Raw genomic sequence first — 19,136 nt, 5'->3', positions numbered from 1 at the left:
ATCTCCTGTACTGGTAAAAAGCAGTGCATGGAATGAGAGTTCTGTGGATGGAGAGATGGACTGATAGATGGATATGTGGACTGACAGATGGGTAGGTAAATGGATGAGTCAGTAGATGGATGAGTGATGGATGGATGGATGAGCTAATGGATGAATGGATGGTGGATGGATAGACAGGTCGATGGGTAATGGATGGATGTAGATGGGTGGAAAGGTACATAGACAATAAAGAAGTGGAATGACTACTTCTTAAGGATGTTTCCCCAGCTCCATTAAATGAAGGACCATTATTCTCTTGTTTGATTATCAAAACATAAGACATTGTAACCCCTAATTCAGCCAAACAATTTCAATTCAACCAATGCATGATTTTTTTTAACCAAATCAAGGGATTTAGTATACATAACATCTCTCAGGGCACCTTATATCCAAGTTTATTGAATGATTACCCATTCATTTGTCTAGTAACTCAACCCGAGATCAATGCTAACAGTTTGCCACCCAGCCTGTGGCCAGGAGCATGGTTTTCATTACCCCGTGATTCTGCTGGGTCCATTGGTAGCTGGAAAATGTCCCTTCCCTCTGTCTGAAAAACTTCTAGATGATGTTGGGGGAAACACTAATGACTAGAGAGCTGCCTGCCTTACAGATTATGGGAGAAACACCTGGGTACCCTATAGAGTGAAAGGGACTTGACCTTACAGCTGTGAAGTCAACACTCTAGACAGCTGGATGTGGCCAGGGCAGGCTGCCTGGAGGGAGTTTTGGCCTTTTCTTTAACTTGGACTTCAGTTCTTACCCTGAAGCCAAGGCTGAGGCTCAGGGGCCACGAGCTTTGTGAAGTGGCGAGCACAGGGCTAAGGAGTGAGGGGAAGCCCACATCTGCCGCCTCACTCACCAGCCTTCGACCCTGTGACGCAGCGGATGAGTGGCAGATGCGCCTGGACTGTGCTCAGATGGAGAATGACTTCCTGCGCAAGCGCCTTCAGCAGTGTGAGGAGAGACTGGACTCGGAGATGAAGGCCCGGACGGAGCTGGAGCAGAAGGTGAGAGATGGTGGAGGGTCGGGGCCCCTGAGGCCCTGGGAGCTGGTGCCTTCTCCCCTCCTCGGTGAGAGGCCACTGTGTTGTCCCGTCCTGAGCTCTACTATTGGAATAAATGCTGTCCCCGTGGGACACAGGGCGTGTGCTCTGAGGGAAGGGTGCCCACGGGCCTTGAATCTAGGTCCGCGTCAGAGCTCTGGCTCGAGCGGAAATCACCGGCGTCTGGGCCTTGGGTCCTGCTCTGTAAACTCAACCACAGCATGTTCTCAGAACTGCTCCACTGTCTCAGTCACAGTTCAATGGCTGTGGAGAGACACCATGACCAAGGCAGCTCCTGTAATAGAAAGCATTTAACCGAGGGCTTGTTTACAGTTTCAGAGGCTTCGTCCATTATCAGCATGGTGGGGAGCGTGGTGCTGGAGAGGTAGCTGAGAGCCACATCATGATCCCCAGGAAGAGGGAGACTGGGCCTGGCCTGGGCTTTTGAACCGCCCCCCCCCTGTTCACCCCAGTGACACACTTCCTTCAACAAGGCCACACGTCCTAATAGTGCCACTCCCTCTGAGCCTATGGGGGCCGTTTTCATCCAAACCACCACAGAGGGATCCCTGTCAGAAATATACTCGGAAGAGGCCTGGGTTCTTGGACAACTGTTTTCTCCCTCAATCCATGGCTTCAGACTTCCCTACCACAGGCTGGGGGTCCCATTCCTCTTCTCCTTCTCTCTGTTTTTGAGGAGCCGAACCCAAGGTCCATCACCTGGGTCTGTCTGTCTATTCACACATCGCTCCTTGCAGAGAGGTCGGGATCTGGTGACTGCCCTCACTTTTGGCAAGGCCACCGTGATGCCGGTGTCTACCTTTTCCACTCTGTCTTTGTGTCACCTGCATATCTACCCTCCTGGAGTGCCCCCGCCCCACCCCCTTTGTTTCTTAGCACTGGACATTGAACACCACCTTGTCCTTTGTACCAGGCAAGCACTCGGCCATGAAGCCGTATATCACTGGCTTCCTCTTCACTGTTTTCGAGACAGCCTCTTGCTGTGTTATCCAGGGTGGCCTTGAACTTGTGATCTTCCTTCCCCAGCCAGCTGGGATGACTGGCCTGCACCACCAGGCCGAACTTCCGTTTCTTTCCTGGTGGCATAGCTCATTGTTAGCAATGTCATAGCATCTTCTCTCCTCCTGTCTGGATGTTCACTGCGACCACCCTGCCTCTTGACTTGCTACTTGCTCTCTGGCTAGCTCTCTGGGGTGAAGGCAAATGGCACAGATTCCCACAGTGCACCTTATCGGCCAAATTTCTGTGGCATAAACACTCCCACGGTCAGTTTCAAATTACCACCCTGAACCAGGTGCAGCAGCTCATGCCTGTGACCCTCGTACCTGAGATAGAAACAGGAGGATCAAGCATTTGAGGCCAGCTTTGGCTTCTCAGCAAGTTCAAGGACAAGCCTGAGCCACACGAAGCTCTGTCTGAAAGGATCAGATAATCCCTTCCAAATTGTTAGGAGGATGAATTTGGAAGATCTGAGCCTCAAGAGCCCATCCCAGAGCCACGCCGATTTCCTCCTCCTCCCCAAATGCCCAATTCTCCCTCAGCCCAGGGCCTTTGCATGCGATGCAGCTTCAGCAGCTCAGAGGATGGAGCTTTTCTTCTGTCTGCATATCCTCACCCTAGCTTAAGACCTCACACACCCCTCCCTCCAAAGCCTGGGCTAACACAGCCTAAGGTAGGAGTCCCTGGGCCTTGCCCCCTGAGTCGGGGCTACACCCTTGCCGTGTAGAGGAATCTACTTCTTGGTCTCTCCCATTCTCCGTAAGAGCCACAGGGCAGAGGCTTCTATTGGCTGGTCCTGCTACTATATTTTCAAAGTGAGAGGAAAATAAACTGTGATATCTCACGACAGAGGGGGTCGAGGGACGATCTCTGTGGAAGAGAGGTACGGTGACCCCACCCCCACCCCCCGCCAGGGTGTTGCTGGTGGAGGTTTTAACCGTCACTTCCGAGATGGACACAGCAGTGTGACACATAAGAGACACACCCTGGGCGTCCCCGCACAGAGCGGCAAAGAAGGGTTCAGCCTGGGTCTGTAACAACAAATTACAAAGCCGGGTCGCTCTCCCCAAGGAAGGGGGGGATATTCACACGACATTAAAAAGTCATAAACCTGCGACCTTCTCCGAGCAGCGGAACGTAAGAAAACATCCCATTTGCCTTCAAATACGGAATTTAGAATTACAGGCCTCATTAACTCGGAGTTTTGCTTATTTAAAGCAAGCCTTTTAATGAGGCCACTTCTTCAAAGCGTGTGTGCCGAGTCCCACTCCTCCCCAGATCTAAACTAGGACACCGTGGGGGGAGCCGCGTTCTCGGAAGATGCAGGCGGCTCCGCGGCTCCTGTTTGTTCAAGGCCCCAAATAAAGCTGTGGGCTTCAGCCCGCGCCAGGGACCCTGCGGTGCCCGCGCCAGGGACCCTGCAGTGCCCGCTCCCGTGGGGCCACCTCGAGGGTGCCTGCTCCGATTGGATTGCCTGGGAGTGCCCTCTTGGTGACTCTGTAGCTAATCCTCAGCCGTCTCCCAGGATGACAGATCCATCAATCACCCGCTGGTCAATGTGTCAAGTCCGGGCAGGGCAGGGCAAAATGAATTCCAGGTGAGGGGCAGGAGCTTGGCTGAGGTAAAGCCAGAGAGATCACCAAGGGTCTGAAGGACTCACCCCGTGTGTCCTCCAGGCAAAGTGGAGCTCCGGGAAGCAGCTTCCTGGAGCTGGCAGGAACTCCTCGGAGGTCCTCTCTCTCCCAGCGTCCATTTCCTTACATGACGCTGACCTTGGAAATGGAGGTGCCTGTGAGCCTCTGACTCCCTTCTTTCCACAGCTCGGGGAGCTGCAGAGCGCTTACGAAGAGGCCAAGAAGACAGCCCACCAACTGAAGAGGAAGTGCCACCACCTCACCTGGGACCTGGACGACACCCGGGTGCTGCTGGAGAACCAGCAGAGCAGGAACCATGAGCTGGAGAAGAGGCAGAAGAAGTGAGTCATGTCCCACCAGGGAGGGGGTACACTGAGGTCTCTGGGTGCTCTTCCAAAGCCACCCCACTTCTGTCCGGCATCCCTGAGCACTGAGTGCAGACCCTCCTTCCCACCTCCACGTGGAATTCCTGTCAGGTTCTCAAGACTCCAGCCTGGAACTGTTAACCCCGCCTGCCTTGTTCCCGATGGCTCTGTGACCTTGGGGAAATTACTTACCCTCTCTGGGCTCCAGCATCTCCTCTCATCAAGGGGTTTGTTGTGGAGAGTGAGGGTGAGCTAGCGTGATGGGCGAGAGTCCGTGCCTCTCAGGAGACCATATCAATTCATGTCTGTTTCTCTTTCTAGCCGTGGGTGTTTGAGCTGGGCATTCAATGCCTCTGGGCCCCAGATGCCCATCTGTAGATTGGTGTGAGGTCTCTCGCTTGTGCAGAGATCTCTACGACATGCTCTTTCCTGTGCAAATGCTGGCGTAGTTAGGCAATAGAGGAGCCAGGGCACACCCTCCAGCAGCTGCGGCTCTCCATCCTTGAGCTGGGCCGTGTCTGGTCTGGGACTCTCTCCTGGTGAGGGTAAAGGGGTTCAGGAGGGCCTGCCCCCACAGTAGTGAGTCCCTAGGCTGCGAGTGGATGGAATGCTGCCTCTGTGAGGACAGGCATGACGAAATATTGACTTGTGTTCCCAGACGAGCCGGCTTTGGCTTTGCTGAGCAGCGTGGTTTCCACGAGGCTGCAGGCAGGGTCACATACCATGGTACTGTGGATTCTGAACTCTCTGCTTGCTCTCCATCTCCTCTTCCTCATATTCTCCCTCCCCCCCTTCCCTTGAAAATTGCTCAGTAGACCAGGCTGGCCTCGAACTCAGAGACCCACCTCTGGAGTGCTGGGACTAAAGTGTGAGCCACCACACCCAGCTCCACGCTTGCCTCCTGCTTGCGATTATCTGGAGCTCCCTGGGGTGGCATCTTCATCCAAAAATGACCTTCTGCACAGCTTCAACACACTCCCCAAAGGAAGGCTGGCCTCTCCTCACCGATTCTTTGTTCTCTTCTCTTTTCCACACCCACCTGGGCACACGGGCAAGCCCTCACTCTAGCACAGGGAAAACGGCCCCACTTCCCATCAACCACTTGCTACCTGACCTTGTCCAATGCCAAGCACCTCTCTGAGCCACAGAATTACTGGTATCTTCGAGGCCTCCGAGATAGCCACAGGCCACTGGAGAACGGCCCTGACAGGCTGCAGCTATAAGCTGAGCGCCAAACACACCCACAGCTCCGGGTTTTTCCTAGTTGACAGCTTCTTGGTCTCTCTGACAGAGGGGCACTGGCTTGGGGCACTTGGCTTATGGATTCCCTCACCTCGGGGACTTGCGTGATGCGCCCTGGGAAGGGCCTCATCCCTCATCTTGGCCTTTCTGCTTCTCTCTGAACTAGCCTGCCTGTGGGGTCCACTATCAGCTTTGTCTTAGAAGTGGGGTTTGATGCTTAAGTGCTGCTAACACAGATGGGGCGTGCGGGTAGATGAGCACTTTATAGGGAGCCCACAGGCTGGCTGAAGTCTCGGTTCAGTGAGCATTTTGACCGAACACCTCTAGTGATAGAAAGTTCCAGAAGCCAGAGGCATTCCTGTGTGCCTCTCCAGGGTTGTCTCAACCTCAGGCCCAGCTGCCTCCATCATTCACAGCTCCATCCCCGTCTTGGCTCCTGCGTTCAAGTGGTCCAGAATGGTTCCATCTGGTGCTGGAGCCTTGTTGCCATGGATACCCCCATGCACGGGTCATAAAGCTTCATTCCACGAGCTGATGGAGCTCTGGGAGTGAGCCGTGTGTCGGGTTACTGACCCTGTACTGCCGGAGATTGGGGTCTGAGCAGGCCCGTGCTGCGTGGAGTGAAGTGTGTGTGTGTGTGTGTGTGTGTGTGTGTGTGTGTGTGTGTGTGTGTGTTCTAGAAGTCGGGGTCTATCGGAGCCTTTCTTTGGCATCAGGTGTCTGGTTAAGACAAGAACTCCTCCGGAACACTGGTCACTCTGTCCTCTGCTGTCTTGCCTCACCTGCCCCAGGGCATGGACAGGTAGATTGGCTATGAGGCTGGGGAAGCTGGGCCCAAGCTCACTTCCGCCACCGTGGGATTTGGGGCTCAACCACCACACCTCTTCAAACTTCTGTTCCTTCTTCATCTGGCTGCTCCTCATCCTTCTGAAGCCCCCCACGACCCACTTGCCATGTTGTCTTAAAGACGGCAGAGAGCCCAGCCCAAGGCCCAGGACACTGGAACCACCTGATCACCACCATCCCCCTAGATTCAGGGGCAGCAGACCGAGCCTCCGAAATGATGTCACCGACAGCCAATCAGAAAGCTTCTGGGCTGTTCCAGCAGGAGGGCTCTCTAAAGAGAGCTCTGATTGGCTTTCTTGGGAGCCTGGGGCTATGAATGACATCTGGTGTGAGGATCTTATACAGGGAGTCCTTCTTGTCACTAAACGGCCACAGTCCAGGATTGTTGGAGCAGCAGGGCTTCCTGTGTGTGGTTCAGTCACCCCTCGCTGTGGCCTGGCAAAGCTCTCTGGAGGGGGGCTCACCGCTGCTGATGAGGTGGAAAGCCGGGACCAGTGAGCCAGTGTGAAGGGCCAGGAAGGCAGCCCCGTGGTGGTCACCTCTGAGGAGGGGAGGAGGCCCTTCCTTCCTCTTCTGACCTGCAGACCACCTCCTGTTTGCTGCTGCTAGGGCACCCCTCAGGGACAGGAGGCTTGTGAGGGCCTGGCACACCATCTGCAGCCGGTGCTGGCCCCTGTGTCATGGAACAGAAAATAGAGTCATGGGCGTCTACACTGGCCAGGGACGTTCACATGCAAACCCGGCCTGGAGAGGAAAGGGGTGTCCAATGGCGTGGGTTAGCTTCTCTCTCTCTCTCTCTCTCTCTCTCTCTCTCTCTCTCTCTCTCTCTCTCTCTCTCTCTCTCTCTCTCTCTCTCTCCTCTCTCTCCTTTCTCTTTCCTATCTCTCCTTTCCCTCTCTTTCTCTCCTTCCTCTTTCCTGTAACTCTATCTCTCTCCTTCTCTCTCTTTGTCTCCCTCCTCTCTCCTATATATCTCTCTCTCCTATTTCTCTCTCCCTCTCTCCCTCTCTCTCCGCTGTTTCTCCTCCTTTGTCTCCCCTCTCGCCCTCTTCTTTTCTAATATCCATCTTCTTTATTATAAACATGTATTATTTAATTTACTCTATATTTAAATATACTTTAAATTTTTTGTCTCTCTGTTTTTATCAGTATTTGGATGGAAATCCTCTAGAAACCTGAAACTCCCTCCATGATGTTCCAGGTCCCCCCACCCCCCACCCCAACAACAACCTCACACAAGAAAACCCCATTCATTGCCCACTTCTCATTCCCCACTTCTCAGCACACTCATAACTCTGTTCACACCTGACCCTGCCTCAGTTTCCCCTACCACAGTCCCCTGATGTACCCATTCTGCCTTGAGCAGGTTTGACTTGCAGTTGGCCCAGGCACTGGGAGAGTTGATGTTCGAGAAGACCCTCAGGGAGAAAGTGAACCAGGAGAACAGCGGCGTGCGCTGGGAGCTGGGCCAGCTACAGCAGCAGCTGGAGGTAAACAGGGGGGACCCACGGCTGTCCGGACTCCCTAGAATCCCCAGCACGCACCTGCTGCAGCGGACAGTGGAAGAGAGCCCCTGAGTGGGTGCCATGGTCCACCAGACAGCTGGCACCACTGTTGCCAGCGTGTCCTCATGATGCCCACAAAGGTTATCAGAAGATAATCCTCCACAGCACTGTGCTCCAGCCATAGGCACAGGGTCCCAGGTGCTACCTGGGAGGTCCCAGGGACTCAGCAGAAAATAAAATGGAGTCAGTCACGACCTGGTCCAGGAGCCACGACTGGCCCCAAGCAGTCTCCGATACAGAGGGAGTTTGTGATATCAGCTGCTCCTTATCCTTCAGCTGCTCCTTATCCTTCAGCTGCTCCTTATCCTTCAGTGGCTCCTTTTGACCCCTCAGATGACCCATGCACTCTCCAGCCAGCCATGCATCCTCTTCATGAGAGACCCTGCAGACTTTGCCCTGGGACCCAGCTTCCTTATTGGACGGGTCACTTCTGGGCCCTCTGCCTCCTTGAGGGTTAACACGGTGCCTGGCTTTCTTTTTCAACAAAACAAACACTTTCCTTACATGCAGTGAGATCCAGCTGCAGGAAAGCTCCTCTCCCTCCATCCACCAGTGTCCTTTGGAGCCTTCTCAAAGCACAGCTGGTGTCCCCAGGGACACTGTGAGGGACCAAGAGTGGAGGAGGGCAAAGTGGGGACCCAAGTGATAGTACAAGCTTGTCGTCTCAGCACTGGGGAAACTGAGGCAGGAGGATCCTGAGGTTGAGATCAGCCTGTGCTCCATGGGGAGACCCTGTCTAATGGTGCTGAGCCTGGGATACAGCCAGGCTTGTATGCAGAGGGTGGAGTCCTCCCGAGAGAGGACTGTGGCCATGTGACTCCATCCCTCCGCCCCTTTCCTTGTAGCAAAAGGAGCAGGAAGCCTCGAAGCTGAAACAGGAGGTGGAGAAGTTACAGGGCCAGAAGCAGGAGCTGCTGGGCTGCGCCTCTGTCGGGGAACAAGGTGTGGCCAGCCTGAAAGAGAGGGTCTGGGAGCTGGAGTCCAATGCCCTTGAACAAGAGAAGGTTCAGAGCCAGCAGGAAAACACCATTAAGCAGCTGGAGCAGGTAAAGAGACCCTCCCTGTCTCGGGAGATGCTCTGCCCTGGGCTGGGTCCTCCCACAGAATGTCCTCAGGAAAACAACCGGTTTCTAGGTACATGCCCAGCCATGGTGCTTGAGGCAGTTAGGAGACACATGTGTAGCAACAGAAAAAAATCTAAATACAGTGATGTGAGCCAGAAAAGCACACACTAAAGTAGATGCTAAGGGCTGGTGTGGTGGCTAACACTTGTCCCCACACTCTCGGAGACTGAGACAGAAGGTCCACTGTGAATAATTCCAAGCCAGCCTGGGCTACATAGAGAGTTTGAGGTCATTGTGGGATATAATACCAGACCCTGTTCCCACCCCACCCCCCAATAATCCACCATGCAAAAATGGACACCGAGGAGAGATGGGGACAGGGATACACAAGACCCACGTCCTTACTCAATAGTGTCAGCCCTAGAATTCCTGGGTTGCAGAGAGATACCGGGAGTGCGGGAACATGTGTTGTTCCGTCGCTGGGGTAAGAGCCACCCGGTTTTTCAAGGGGAGGGAGGTTCCAGTGCTTAGCTCTAAATTTCTCTTGGAGGGTTGTTGTAATGGACAATTCTGTTTAAACCCTGCCCACTGTGGGAACACGTGCTGGGCGACATGAGTGGCTAGAGCAGATGGACTCTATGCATTCCCACTGAAGCCAGGGTGCCATCCATTGTGTCTTGCTCAGCCTCACAGGTGGGAGACACAGGTGTGAGAAGTGAAGGGTCAGGGTCTGGAGGGCCTCGGAGGCTCATGAGTGACCATCAAGCTTTCCTTAGCTGGTCGTGTTATTAAACACTTCCTCTGCATCAGACAGCTCACAGATGGAGGAGCAAATCTGGAATCTGGTGTTCTCTGCCTCCCCAAAGCTCAGAGTCCTGCTGGGATCAAATACACCTTGAGCATGTTGATCCAGTCTTGGGAAGGGCAGAGGGAGACAGTCTCACTGGAGGAAGTGAAAGCTGAAAGCTCAGTCAGGATCCGGCTGAACAAGGGTTCCAGGCAAGGTAGACTGCTCCTGCAAAGGCCCAGAGGCCACAGAGTCATGTGACACCCAAGGAGTAGCAACTCAGATGAGCTTCTGAGTCATCTCATCGTCCACAGAATCTCAGGCAAGCCCTGGGGTTTGTTTCTAGATGGTTCCCTTCTTTGACGGGAACCTTGCCGATCCTCAAGCCCCAGGTCCAATTGGTGAGATCGCAGCAGTTCACGCAGGTGGGACGGACTGCTGAGGCTGGCAGAGCACCGTGTGACAGCCCCAGGGAGTGTCTGCAAGCACTTAAACAAGCCAGCAGGCATTTGTGAAAATCCTGTTATCATTTCTTGAAGATTCTTCCCAGCACCACTGAGGATTACAAGTAGAAACAGGAACTGTTACCTTAAGGGCACACCTTCCTGGCTCTCCAACCTGAACTTAAATGGGAGGGGAAGAGAGGCCGGATGGATGCTACAGTAGCCCTGGACCCTTGCACAGCACACATCCCCACAGAGGCCAGGCAGATATTTATTGATCTCAATAAGGCACTTTTCCCTGGGAGTTTTATGTTAACTCATATAAGCTTGACATAAATGGCATTGCGGATGTCAGGAGTGCCCAAGAGGCTGGAAAAAATGAAAAAGAAATATTATATTTCCTCACACCGCCCCTCGGCTGGGATCATCCTCCCATAACCTCCATCAATGTTGGGGGAAGGAGCTGCCATCTTGGCTAATTTAATCAGGCTGTGCCAAGGGCTCTGGCCACATTGTCTGTTAGCGCCTTCATGTCCCCAACAGTTTAGGAGTCCAGGTTCGTTCTTCTGTTTCCTGACTGTGTCTCCACATTAGAGACAACAGTTGCAAACCTGTAAAACAGAAGAACTTTAGGTCCCTCGGAGGACATCACAAAGGATTCCGAGGCTGCACCTAAACCTAGTGGGAGAAGGTGATGGACGAGTGTCACCACGGGAAGGGGCAGAGGCAGTGCTGGGTGTTCGGCTGCTTCTTTTTGACATTTCAGGGTAGGAGGGAGGTGACTTCACTCTGAGGCACATATTAGAGAGGAAGGCCAAGGGTGGTGTGGAGGGCTGTGGACAGGCGTGTCAAGGGTGGTGTGGAAGGCTGGGGATGTGGGTGTGAACCTTCATGCTCCATCCTTGCTTGTGTGGAGGGCTGAGGATGGAGGTGCCATGGGGGGGTGTGTGGAGGGTTGGGGATGCACGTGTGGACCTTCCTGCTCTATCCTGTCTTGTGGCCCCAGCTTCGCCAGCGGTTTGAGTTGGAGATTGAAAGGATGAAGCAGATGCATCAGAAGGACCGAGAGGACCAGGAGGAAGAGATGGAGGATGTGCGTCAGTCCTGCCAGAAGCGGGTGCGTGAGTTGCAGGCACCATGTGCCCCGAGGTCCCACTGGGGAGGATGCTGGGCCCTGGGGCCTGCCAGCACGCTCTTTCCGTGACCCACGGAGACCTTCGTTCCCTGAGGGATTTCAAGGGTCTGGGCCCAACGTCATAAAGCACAATCACAGAAGCTTCTAGAATTTCAAGCACAGCACAACCTCCGCCACATGACAGGCTGTGGGTAGAGAAGCTGTGGGCATAGGGAGCGGCGTTTGGGATTCTCTAGGGGGGCTACCCTGTGTCCCTCCATCTGACCCGCATTTCTGCTCATGATCCTCAGCATCCTGCACCTGAGAGCCGGGGTCGCTGCTGTCCCCGTCAGTCCATCATCTCCTTCACCATCCCCAGTGCACACACACGATGACGGAGACAGCCTTTCCCTGAAGGCAGCCGCCCTGTCTCCACCCACTCGGCACCCATCAGTCCGTGTCAGCCTTCACATTTTAGCAGCAGCTGGCCATCAGTGTCCTCTCCTACTCCGTGTCCCTGTTGATGGACATTTTGCCAGTTTTCATTTCCTTCCTTCAGCAGGGCCCGTGGTTAGGGGAGTTTGAGGACCATTTCCCTCCTCCTCCCCTCCTTCATCACACTTGGGGACCACAGGGCAACACTCTTCACACGTCACCAGGATGTGCTTGATACGGATATTTTATGATGGGGGGGTATTTTTCTGAGTAATTTTTCACTCTTATCTTTTAGAAACATGGCAGTATGTTTCTTATGGGTCTTTTAAACTTATGTTATTTATTTATTTGTGTGTGTGTGTGTGTGTGTGTGTGTGTGTGTGTGTGTGTGTGTGTAGACATGCATGCCATGGCACATGTGTGGAAGTCACAGGACAACACGTGAGAGCCAGTTTTCTCTCCATGTGGGTCCTGGGGTTGAACTCAGGTCAACACCTCTACCTGCTGAGCCATCTTGCTGACCCAGACTGACTGACTGCATGTCTATCTCAGCTTTTCATGGACAGATCGTTGAGAGCAGATGGAGACTTTTCTCTCCTCATGACAGACACTGATAATGGCTTCCCTTTGCCTGGCAGCCCTCCTCGGTGTCTCTTGCCACCACAGGAAACAGTTAGTGACCCCAGGGGATGCTGTGGGTGTTTGGTGGCAGAAGGGACACCAGCTCCTCTCAGGAGTGCTTGACTGCTGGTCCGTGACGTGGACCACAGAGGGCCTCCCAGAACAAGTGGAGGATGAAGGGGTTTGGGGTTGCCCCTGTGAGCAAGACTCATGGAGAGCCAGCCCGCTTCCGCTGGGGTATTCAAGTAAGGGATGCCCTGTGTGTTGGGTCATAGCTGAGAAATCTGAATGAGTTGCAAATTGAATGAAGTGTTATCAGTCAGATTTCTTAGTTGGGGCTGTTGGAGGAAAACAGTGTAGCCTGGGGCTGCCTTGAGGGTGTTCACTGAGCACTGATCTGGGACCCGGGGGTTGTCTAAGAATAAAATGCTGGCGTGAGAGGGTCTGGGGAAGGCCATCTTCTGGATGGCCACCTCTCATTGTATCCTGATGTGGGAGTCAAGGGGAGACAAGGAGAAGGGGAAGAGAGGTTGATTTGGATTTTCTGATCCTGTTGGGGGGTGCCACCCTCATAGCCTCCTCTGACCCCAACCCTACCAAACGGCCCCTTCTAAACCCCATCCCACTAGAGACTGGAGGGAACTCACACAGTCCGTAATACCAGATACTCTCACGTGTAGCTGGGCTGCTGTACTTTTCAGCCTCGTCATGATAGAAAGCCAGGGAGACAGATGTGCATCTTAGCAGGTTGGCTGCCATGTGCTACACAGCCTTCAGCATTCAGAGTGATGGGGGCGCGGAGATGGCTCAGTGGGTAGTGTGTGCTGGACCTGCGTGAGGACCTGAGTTCAGATCTCCCCTGCCCACTGGACAAAGCTGGGTGTGAGTGGAGCCTCCTTGACTTCAGCTCTGGGGGAAAGACACAAGCCCAGTCAGTCCAGTCAATGGGCAGGCCCAAGATTCAGTGAGAGACCATGTCTCAAAAGTATAATGTAGAGAATGGAATGATAAAAGAAAATACCAAACATCAAATTCTGACCTTCACTGGTGCACACACAGGTCAACATGTACCTGTACACACATGTATAAGCACATATACACACATACACAGCATGCTAACGCTAGAAAATATTCAAGCAGTGTCCATGACTACATACTTTACAGTGTAGGGCATGGGGTCCCCCACTCTGGTCAGCTCTCCCTTTTCTTGCCCAGGTCCCAAGTTTTTAGGTTCCTATGCTTTCTTTCAGACTTACCCCTCTCACTCACTAGGCAGCCTTCCTTAGAGTATGGCCACAGGCTCCATGTGCCCTCCTCCCAGGATCCTGGCTCGGACTCTGCCCAGGGCTCATTCAAGGGTGCTCACCTCTGTTCCATATGCCCACAGCTCCGTCAGCTGGAGATGCAGTTGGAGCAGGAGTATGAGGAAAAGCAGGTGGCCCTCCATGAGAAGCGTGATTTGGAAGGCTTGATTGGAACCCTGTGTGACCAGGTAAGGCACACAGAATGGGGACGTTCGAGGGAATTCGAAACCCACCTCGGTTTTATGAGCTGGGCAGGTGCATGAGAAAGCCAGCTGCAGGGCGAGCTTCCTTGTTCATCCCTGTGTCCCCAAAGCGTATTGTTCTCCACCCATCCTTCCTGTCCATGCTCACTGGCTCATCAAAAATCTCTGGAGCCGGTGACCAGCCGAGTTCTTAGAACACACAAAGGAGTAAGCAGAGTGGCCTGAGTTGGGATGGGCAGATGAAGCCGTGTGACCTCCAGTGGCTGCCGGGAGTGAGCGGTGGACAGTGCTTGCACTAACAGGGTGGCTATGGATGGCCACCATGCCTACAGCTGACCTAGTAGGGACACGATTTTTCCAGGAAAGTAGCCAGACCGGGAGCCAGGCAGATGTCTCTTCCACCTCTGCTGTCTCTGTCTGTCTGCATTTAGGTGAGCTTGTTAATGGATCTAAGCATGGAGAGCAACAGAGCTCCTTAGGCCTGACCCCGACACTGTCCTGGGGTCCTCGGCATATCCCCGTGGCATTCTGAAAATGATGCTTCTTGTGGCGGGGACAGTCTTACATTGTGGGATGCCGAGCACGCCGGCCACCAGGAGCTGCCTTCAGCACCGGCCCCAGTGTGCCAATCAGAAAAGTCGACAGACCTTTCCGAGTGTCCCTGGACACATCACTCCCCGCCACCTCCCTCCAGAGAGCCACAGCTGTCCACAGCAGCCAGAAGAGCTCAGAGCCCCTCCAGCTGTGCTTAGCGGCAGGGGAGAAGGCCAAGTCCCAGCACCCAGCTGCAGTCCATGACCGCTCGTCAGGTCCCTTGCTTCTGTGTTTTGGGACCATGTGTGCTGAGGAAGAATATTTTGGAGGGAACATGAGATGCAGCAGTGGAGCACCAAACAGGGTAGCCAGGACTGTGAGAGGAGGAAAAAAGGGGTGCAGACATGACCTCCAGGACACCCCTCCCCCCAGAATACCACTTCCTCCAACCAGACCCTGCCTCCTAGGTGCCCATTTAGGAAGGGTCCAGTGATGGAGGCTAGCATCCCCAGGACCAGACCACATCTGAATTGCACCAGCAGCAGCAGGGCATGAGCCTTCTGCACCTGAGCCTCGAGAACCGCTTTGCATCCTAACTATGACGCCAGCATCGTGTTAATGCTTTCGTTGTGATCGTTGCCAGACCTACAGAGAAGCAGGCAAACACCACAGGTGGTGTGTGTTCAGTCACGGGATCACACAGACAAGCACACCACCATGTTGGATGACCACCTGATTAGGGACAAAATGGTTCCCAACCATCTGGAGGCCTCTTGGTGGCCTCTTCCTTAAACTCCCCACCGAGAAAAGCCTGACACTGGTCCCATGTAGGTACATGAGGTCTTTAATATGCTGTCCCTTGCTGACTCACTCAGGCCCATGTTTTGTTAGCTTCTTTCATATCTTTTCCCATGCTGGTTTTGAGCTCAGTCCACAAGGCTTCCTACAACCGGAATCCAACTGCCTTGCTGCTGTTCTGACCTCAGGAAACCTTATTTTCTGTCCATGTGTGCCCTGTGGTCCACCCCTTCAGAAACAAAAACCACAGCCTGATCCTCACTCATGTCTTACCACACGTGGGAGTTGCGTCGTCTCCAGGGTGTGTGGCTGAGATAAAATGGCTCCTGGAGAGGTACAAATGTAGAATTACTTTCCCCCAAACTGTCCGCCCCCCCCCAAGCCATCCCAGCAGCTTTTGCTGTCCCCTCTGCTGTCTGAGGACCGGCCTTTCCACACCCCACAGCTGTGGCACAGCTTCCCCAGGTCCCTCGTCCCTGGGGAAGCTGTGCGGTTTCCTCTCCATGACTCATCCGATCATGACAATTGGCTTCCGTATTTTCTGGGAATCATTTCATGATCTGCGTATAAATGCTAATCAGTTTCTGATAATACACGTTTCAATAGCTCTGCCCTGTGGCTAATCCCTACCTTGTTTATAACGTCCCTCAGTTAATAAAGTCTTTAATGCAGCCACATTAACCACATTTATGGCTCAGGCTTTTCTACTTGAAAGCTGCTTTCCTTAATTTCAGCTCGTATGTCGCCATATGTCTTAAAGCTCTAAGCTTCTTTTTATGTTTATGATTAGGTTCTAATCCACCTTACGTGGGTGTGTGGTATGAAGTCAATACCTATGTTTTTCTGCTGTGGCTAAACTTCATTTCTACCATCCCTTGTGCCGTGGGTGTGTACAGGTCCCATTCTCCTCTCTGTCCCTGCACAGTCTGGTCCTACTGACTAGCTTTTGATCAACTACAGTGTCCTAGAGAGCTTTAACCATCAATTCCACATACCCTCAAATCCCTTTAGGAAAGAGCCACATGTGAGGGATGACCCAGATCAGGTTGGCCTGTGGGCATACATGTGGGGAATTGTCTTGACAGTCAATTGATGTAGGGGGGGCTCAGCCCACTGTGGGTGGCACCATTCCCTAGGCAGGTGGTCTTGGACCTTATGAAAGAAGCTAGCAAAACATGGGCCTGAGTGAGTCAGCAAGCAGTATTTCTCCATGGTTTTGCTCCAAATTCTTAAGTTCCTGACTTCCCTTAATGGTGAACTCTAACCTGGAAGCGTAAGCCATCTATATGCTTCCTCTGCCAAGTTGTTATGGTCATGGTTTTTATCACCTGTAGCAGGAAAGAAACTGGAACATGGGGCATCTTGTTTGTCTTTGAAAATAATCTAGTCTTCTTGAGTCTTCAGGAACCATAAGACTCAGGTTGGGGTGCAGATGAGTGAAAGAGGGCTAGCCTGGCCTTCATGGGACTTCACGTACTGTACACAGAAAACTCAATAGGAAAAGATTTCAAGAGCTGGAGAACACTTGCTGCTTTTGCAGAGGACCAAAATTCTAGTCCCATAACCTACGCGGTGACTCATAGCTGTCTACCTTTCTACTTCCAGGGTATCCAAAGGCCCCTTCTGGCTTCTGTGGGCACCAAGCATGCACATGATATACAGACATACATGTAGGCAAAACACCCATGCACATAAAATAACAATAAATAAATAAAATAAAATAAGGAAAAGGACTCCACGAGGAAACTTGATTCAGTGGAATGGCTGATTTGCAAGTTAGACTGAAGACAGCTGACAGTCCCATATTGAAACATTGTAACACTGTGTCCTCCTCCTCAGCCCCCATCCTGTCTATTTGTTACAGTGTTTCTCTCTTAACCACACAGGTCACACGCCTTTGAATTAGATTCATTTCTAGGAAACTCTGGGTTTCCACTGCTTTATGACCAGTGCTTGTTTCTGTGTTCTGATTTTTATTAACTGGTCCTCTGTGGCCCAGGAGACATTAGCCTCGTATCTAGCAAACTTGCTGGGGCTTTTGTAATATTTCTCCTGTCCATTGTTTTAGATCTTACCATTTGAGAATGAGAACACTTTTGCTCTTGGTTCCCCTCCAACTTACTCACTGGCCTCTGGTCTCGGCTGCATAAGGACATATTAGGAAATGCACTTTTCTTATCCCTCTGTCTTAACAGGAATGCTTCTAGGGTTTAGTTATGTGACTATTTCCAGTGTGTGTGTTATCAGTATCTCTTGTCTGGTTAAATACATATTCACCCACTGGGAGTTTTCCAGAACTGACAAAAAACAACTGCTGACTCTCACCACACACTGTTGTTCCGGGGAGAGCTCCCTCATACTGGCTTCACCCATGAAGGAATGCAGTGTCTTCTGATCCATCTCCCACATCCATTTACTTAGCCATCTGAATTTTATTTATGGTTTATTTACTTATTTATGATTATTTTATTTTATTTTTATTTGTGATTTATTATGATGATGATGATGATGATGATGTGTGTCTGTCTGTCTGTCTGTGGTCAGAATGTACATGTAAGTGCAGTACCCAAGGAAACCAGAAGAGGGCACCAGATACCCCAAAGTTGAATTACAAGTGGTTGTGAGCCACTATGTGGGTGCTGGGAACAGAAGCTGGGTCACCTGGAAGAGCAGTGCACACTCTTAACTGATGCCCCATCTCTCTCCCCCAGTCAACAGATTGTTAGCAGTTGCCCTTTTGGATAGTGAGACTCAAGGGTTTTTTAAAAACTGAAGTCATGATACTGATTTATAATTTTCTTTCTATGTAGAGTTTATTCAAGATCGAACTAACCTTGTAAAATCAGTGTGCATCTGTTTTCAAGACAATGATTTTTTAAAGTTTGGATATGTAATTTTTGAAATTTTGAAGTAGTTTGCTTTTTAACCCTTTGGGGTGCAGGATAAATGCTTGACATGGCCTAGGTTCTGTTATTATCATCAAGCATGAAGTCTGACCTCTTCTCTCCTTATTGAGTGATTTTCGCCTTATTTTGCTGTACTTGGTTCTTCTAGTCAGTCTGTCTTCAGGGTCCCCTTCCTCCCTTTATATCAACCTCTACAATTGTGCATGACTAGCTCATTACCATTAAACAGATGGCTTGTTTTAACCCAATATTTCGGTCTCAAACTTCTCATAGGAGAATTTGGCTCATTTACATTTATTGGAATGGCTAGTCTATTTGAACTTATTTGTGTTCTTTCATTTTGTGTTTAGTTTTGTTAATTTTGGGTTCCTGGCTTTATTTCATGCCATTTCTGTTTTTTTTTTTTCCGATAAACTGATGTTTTTATGTTGCCTTTTGTTCAACTGCTAGATCAGAAACTATCAACTGTATTTCTATTCTTTTAGTGGCTAGTCATGAGGACTCGGTTATAGTTTTTTCTAATATACTTTATTTTTTTATATCAATGGTGTTTGCTTCATATAACTGAAAGATGTAAGACTGAGGAAAGTGAGGTGACTTGTCCAGGGTTGGGTAGTTGGCCAATGGCGTGAGTGGATTTGAAATGAGCTCAGCCTGTCCTGTGCTATTTGAAAGTCTGTCATTTTCATATCTAGTAACAGGCTGTTGCCTACAATTTCTAGTACCAAAGTTTGGCGTGGTGACACACATCTGTTATTCCAGCACTTTGACATTGGAAGGAGGAAGATCAAGAGTTCAAGGCCAGCCTTGGCTACTTGAGACCATTTTTTCAAAAAGCAAGAAGTTCTAGGTCCCATTAACTAGAGACCCATGCTGGTGGACCATCTTTTTAGACTGTACTTTCTAAATTGGTACTTAATTATAGAGAGGCAGGCTCTCTCTATAATTCTTTTGCTCTGTAACCTTACCCAACACATTTTTCTCTAAGCCTCAGTTTCTCTAGCCATAAAGTGGCCATATTATCTATCCCTAACTGTATTTCGGGATCCTATTTAATAGTGCTCATGAGTTTGTTTCCACAACTGTCCCCAACAGCTTGCCTTTATGATAAAGGGGAAACAAACAGGGTTGAGTGCCGCTTCCACAACAGCCTGAGTCACGCAGACTCCTTGG

At 51.4% G+C, this 19,136-nt stretch overlaps 1 protein-coding gene and 2 long non-coding RNA genes across 8 annotated transcripts in view; 1 reads left to right on the top strand and 2 right to left on the bottom strand.

Annotated features, from left to right (window-relative positions):
• Window positions 1–6,767, bottom strand: part of LOC121825439 (uncharacterized) — a 10,783-nt gene extending 4,016 nt beyond the window's left edge. The window contains exons 1-6 of one of the 5 annotated variants that reach the window (XR_013047782.1): window positions 4,947–6,497; window positions 4,294–4,803; window positions 4,000–4,057; window positions 3,763–3,874; window positions 899–1,377; window positions 1–5 (exon numbers count right to left, since the gene is read on the bottom strand). The exon at window positions 1–5 is cut by the window's left edge and continues 168 nt beyond it. This is a non-coding gene — a long non-coding RNA (uncharacterized LOC121825439). Of the gene's footprint in view, window positions 11–898; window positions 3,875–3,999; window positions 4,058–4,293 lie in introns of all 5 variants that reach the window. The other 4 variants (XR_013047781.1, XR_013047780.1, XR_013047778.1 and 1 more) reach the window with 4 other exon arrangements.
• The window catches only part of Myo18b (myosin XVIIIB), a 214,287-nt gene that overhangs the window by 95,426 nt on the left and 99,725 nt on the right, over window positions 1–19,136 (top strand). For both annotated transcript variants that reach the window (XM_076560972.1, XM_076560971.1), the window contains exons 28-33: window positions 922–1,046; window positions 3,923–4,077; window positions 7,556–7,679; window positions 8,600–8,800; window positions 11,055–11,165; window positions 13,606–13,710. In XM_076560972.1, coding sequence (XP_076417087.1) covers window positions 922–1,046; window positions 3,923–4,077; window positions 7,556–7,679; window positions 8,600–8,800; window positions 11,055–11,165; window positions 13,606–13,710 — 821 coding nt within the window. The remainder of the gene's footprint in view (window positions 1–921; window positions 1,047–3,922; window positions 4,078–7,555; window positions 7,680–8,599; window positions 8,801–11,054; window positions 11,166–13,605; window positions 13,711–19,136) is intronic.
• Window positions 10,300–11,115, bottom strand: LOC121825440 (uncharacterized). The gene is made up of 2 exons (XR_006067734.2): window positions 11,016–11,115; window positions 10,300–10,659 (listed from the first exon to the last, which is right to left on the bottom strand). It is a non-coding gene; the product is annotated as an uncharacterized LOC121825440 (long non-coding RNA).

Source organism: Peromyscus maniculatus, chromosome 23 (assembly GCF_049852395.1).
Source record: "Peromyscus maniculatus bairdii isolate BWxNUB_F1_BW_parent chromosome 23, HU_Pman_BW_mat_3.1, whole genome shotgun sequence".
NCBI classification, from domain to species: domain Eukaryota; kingdom Metazoa; phylum Chordata; class Mammalia; order Rodentia; family Cricetidae; genus Peromyscus; species Peromyscus maniculatus.
This window is presented reverse-complemented; position numbering and strand designations above follow the sequence as displayed.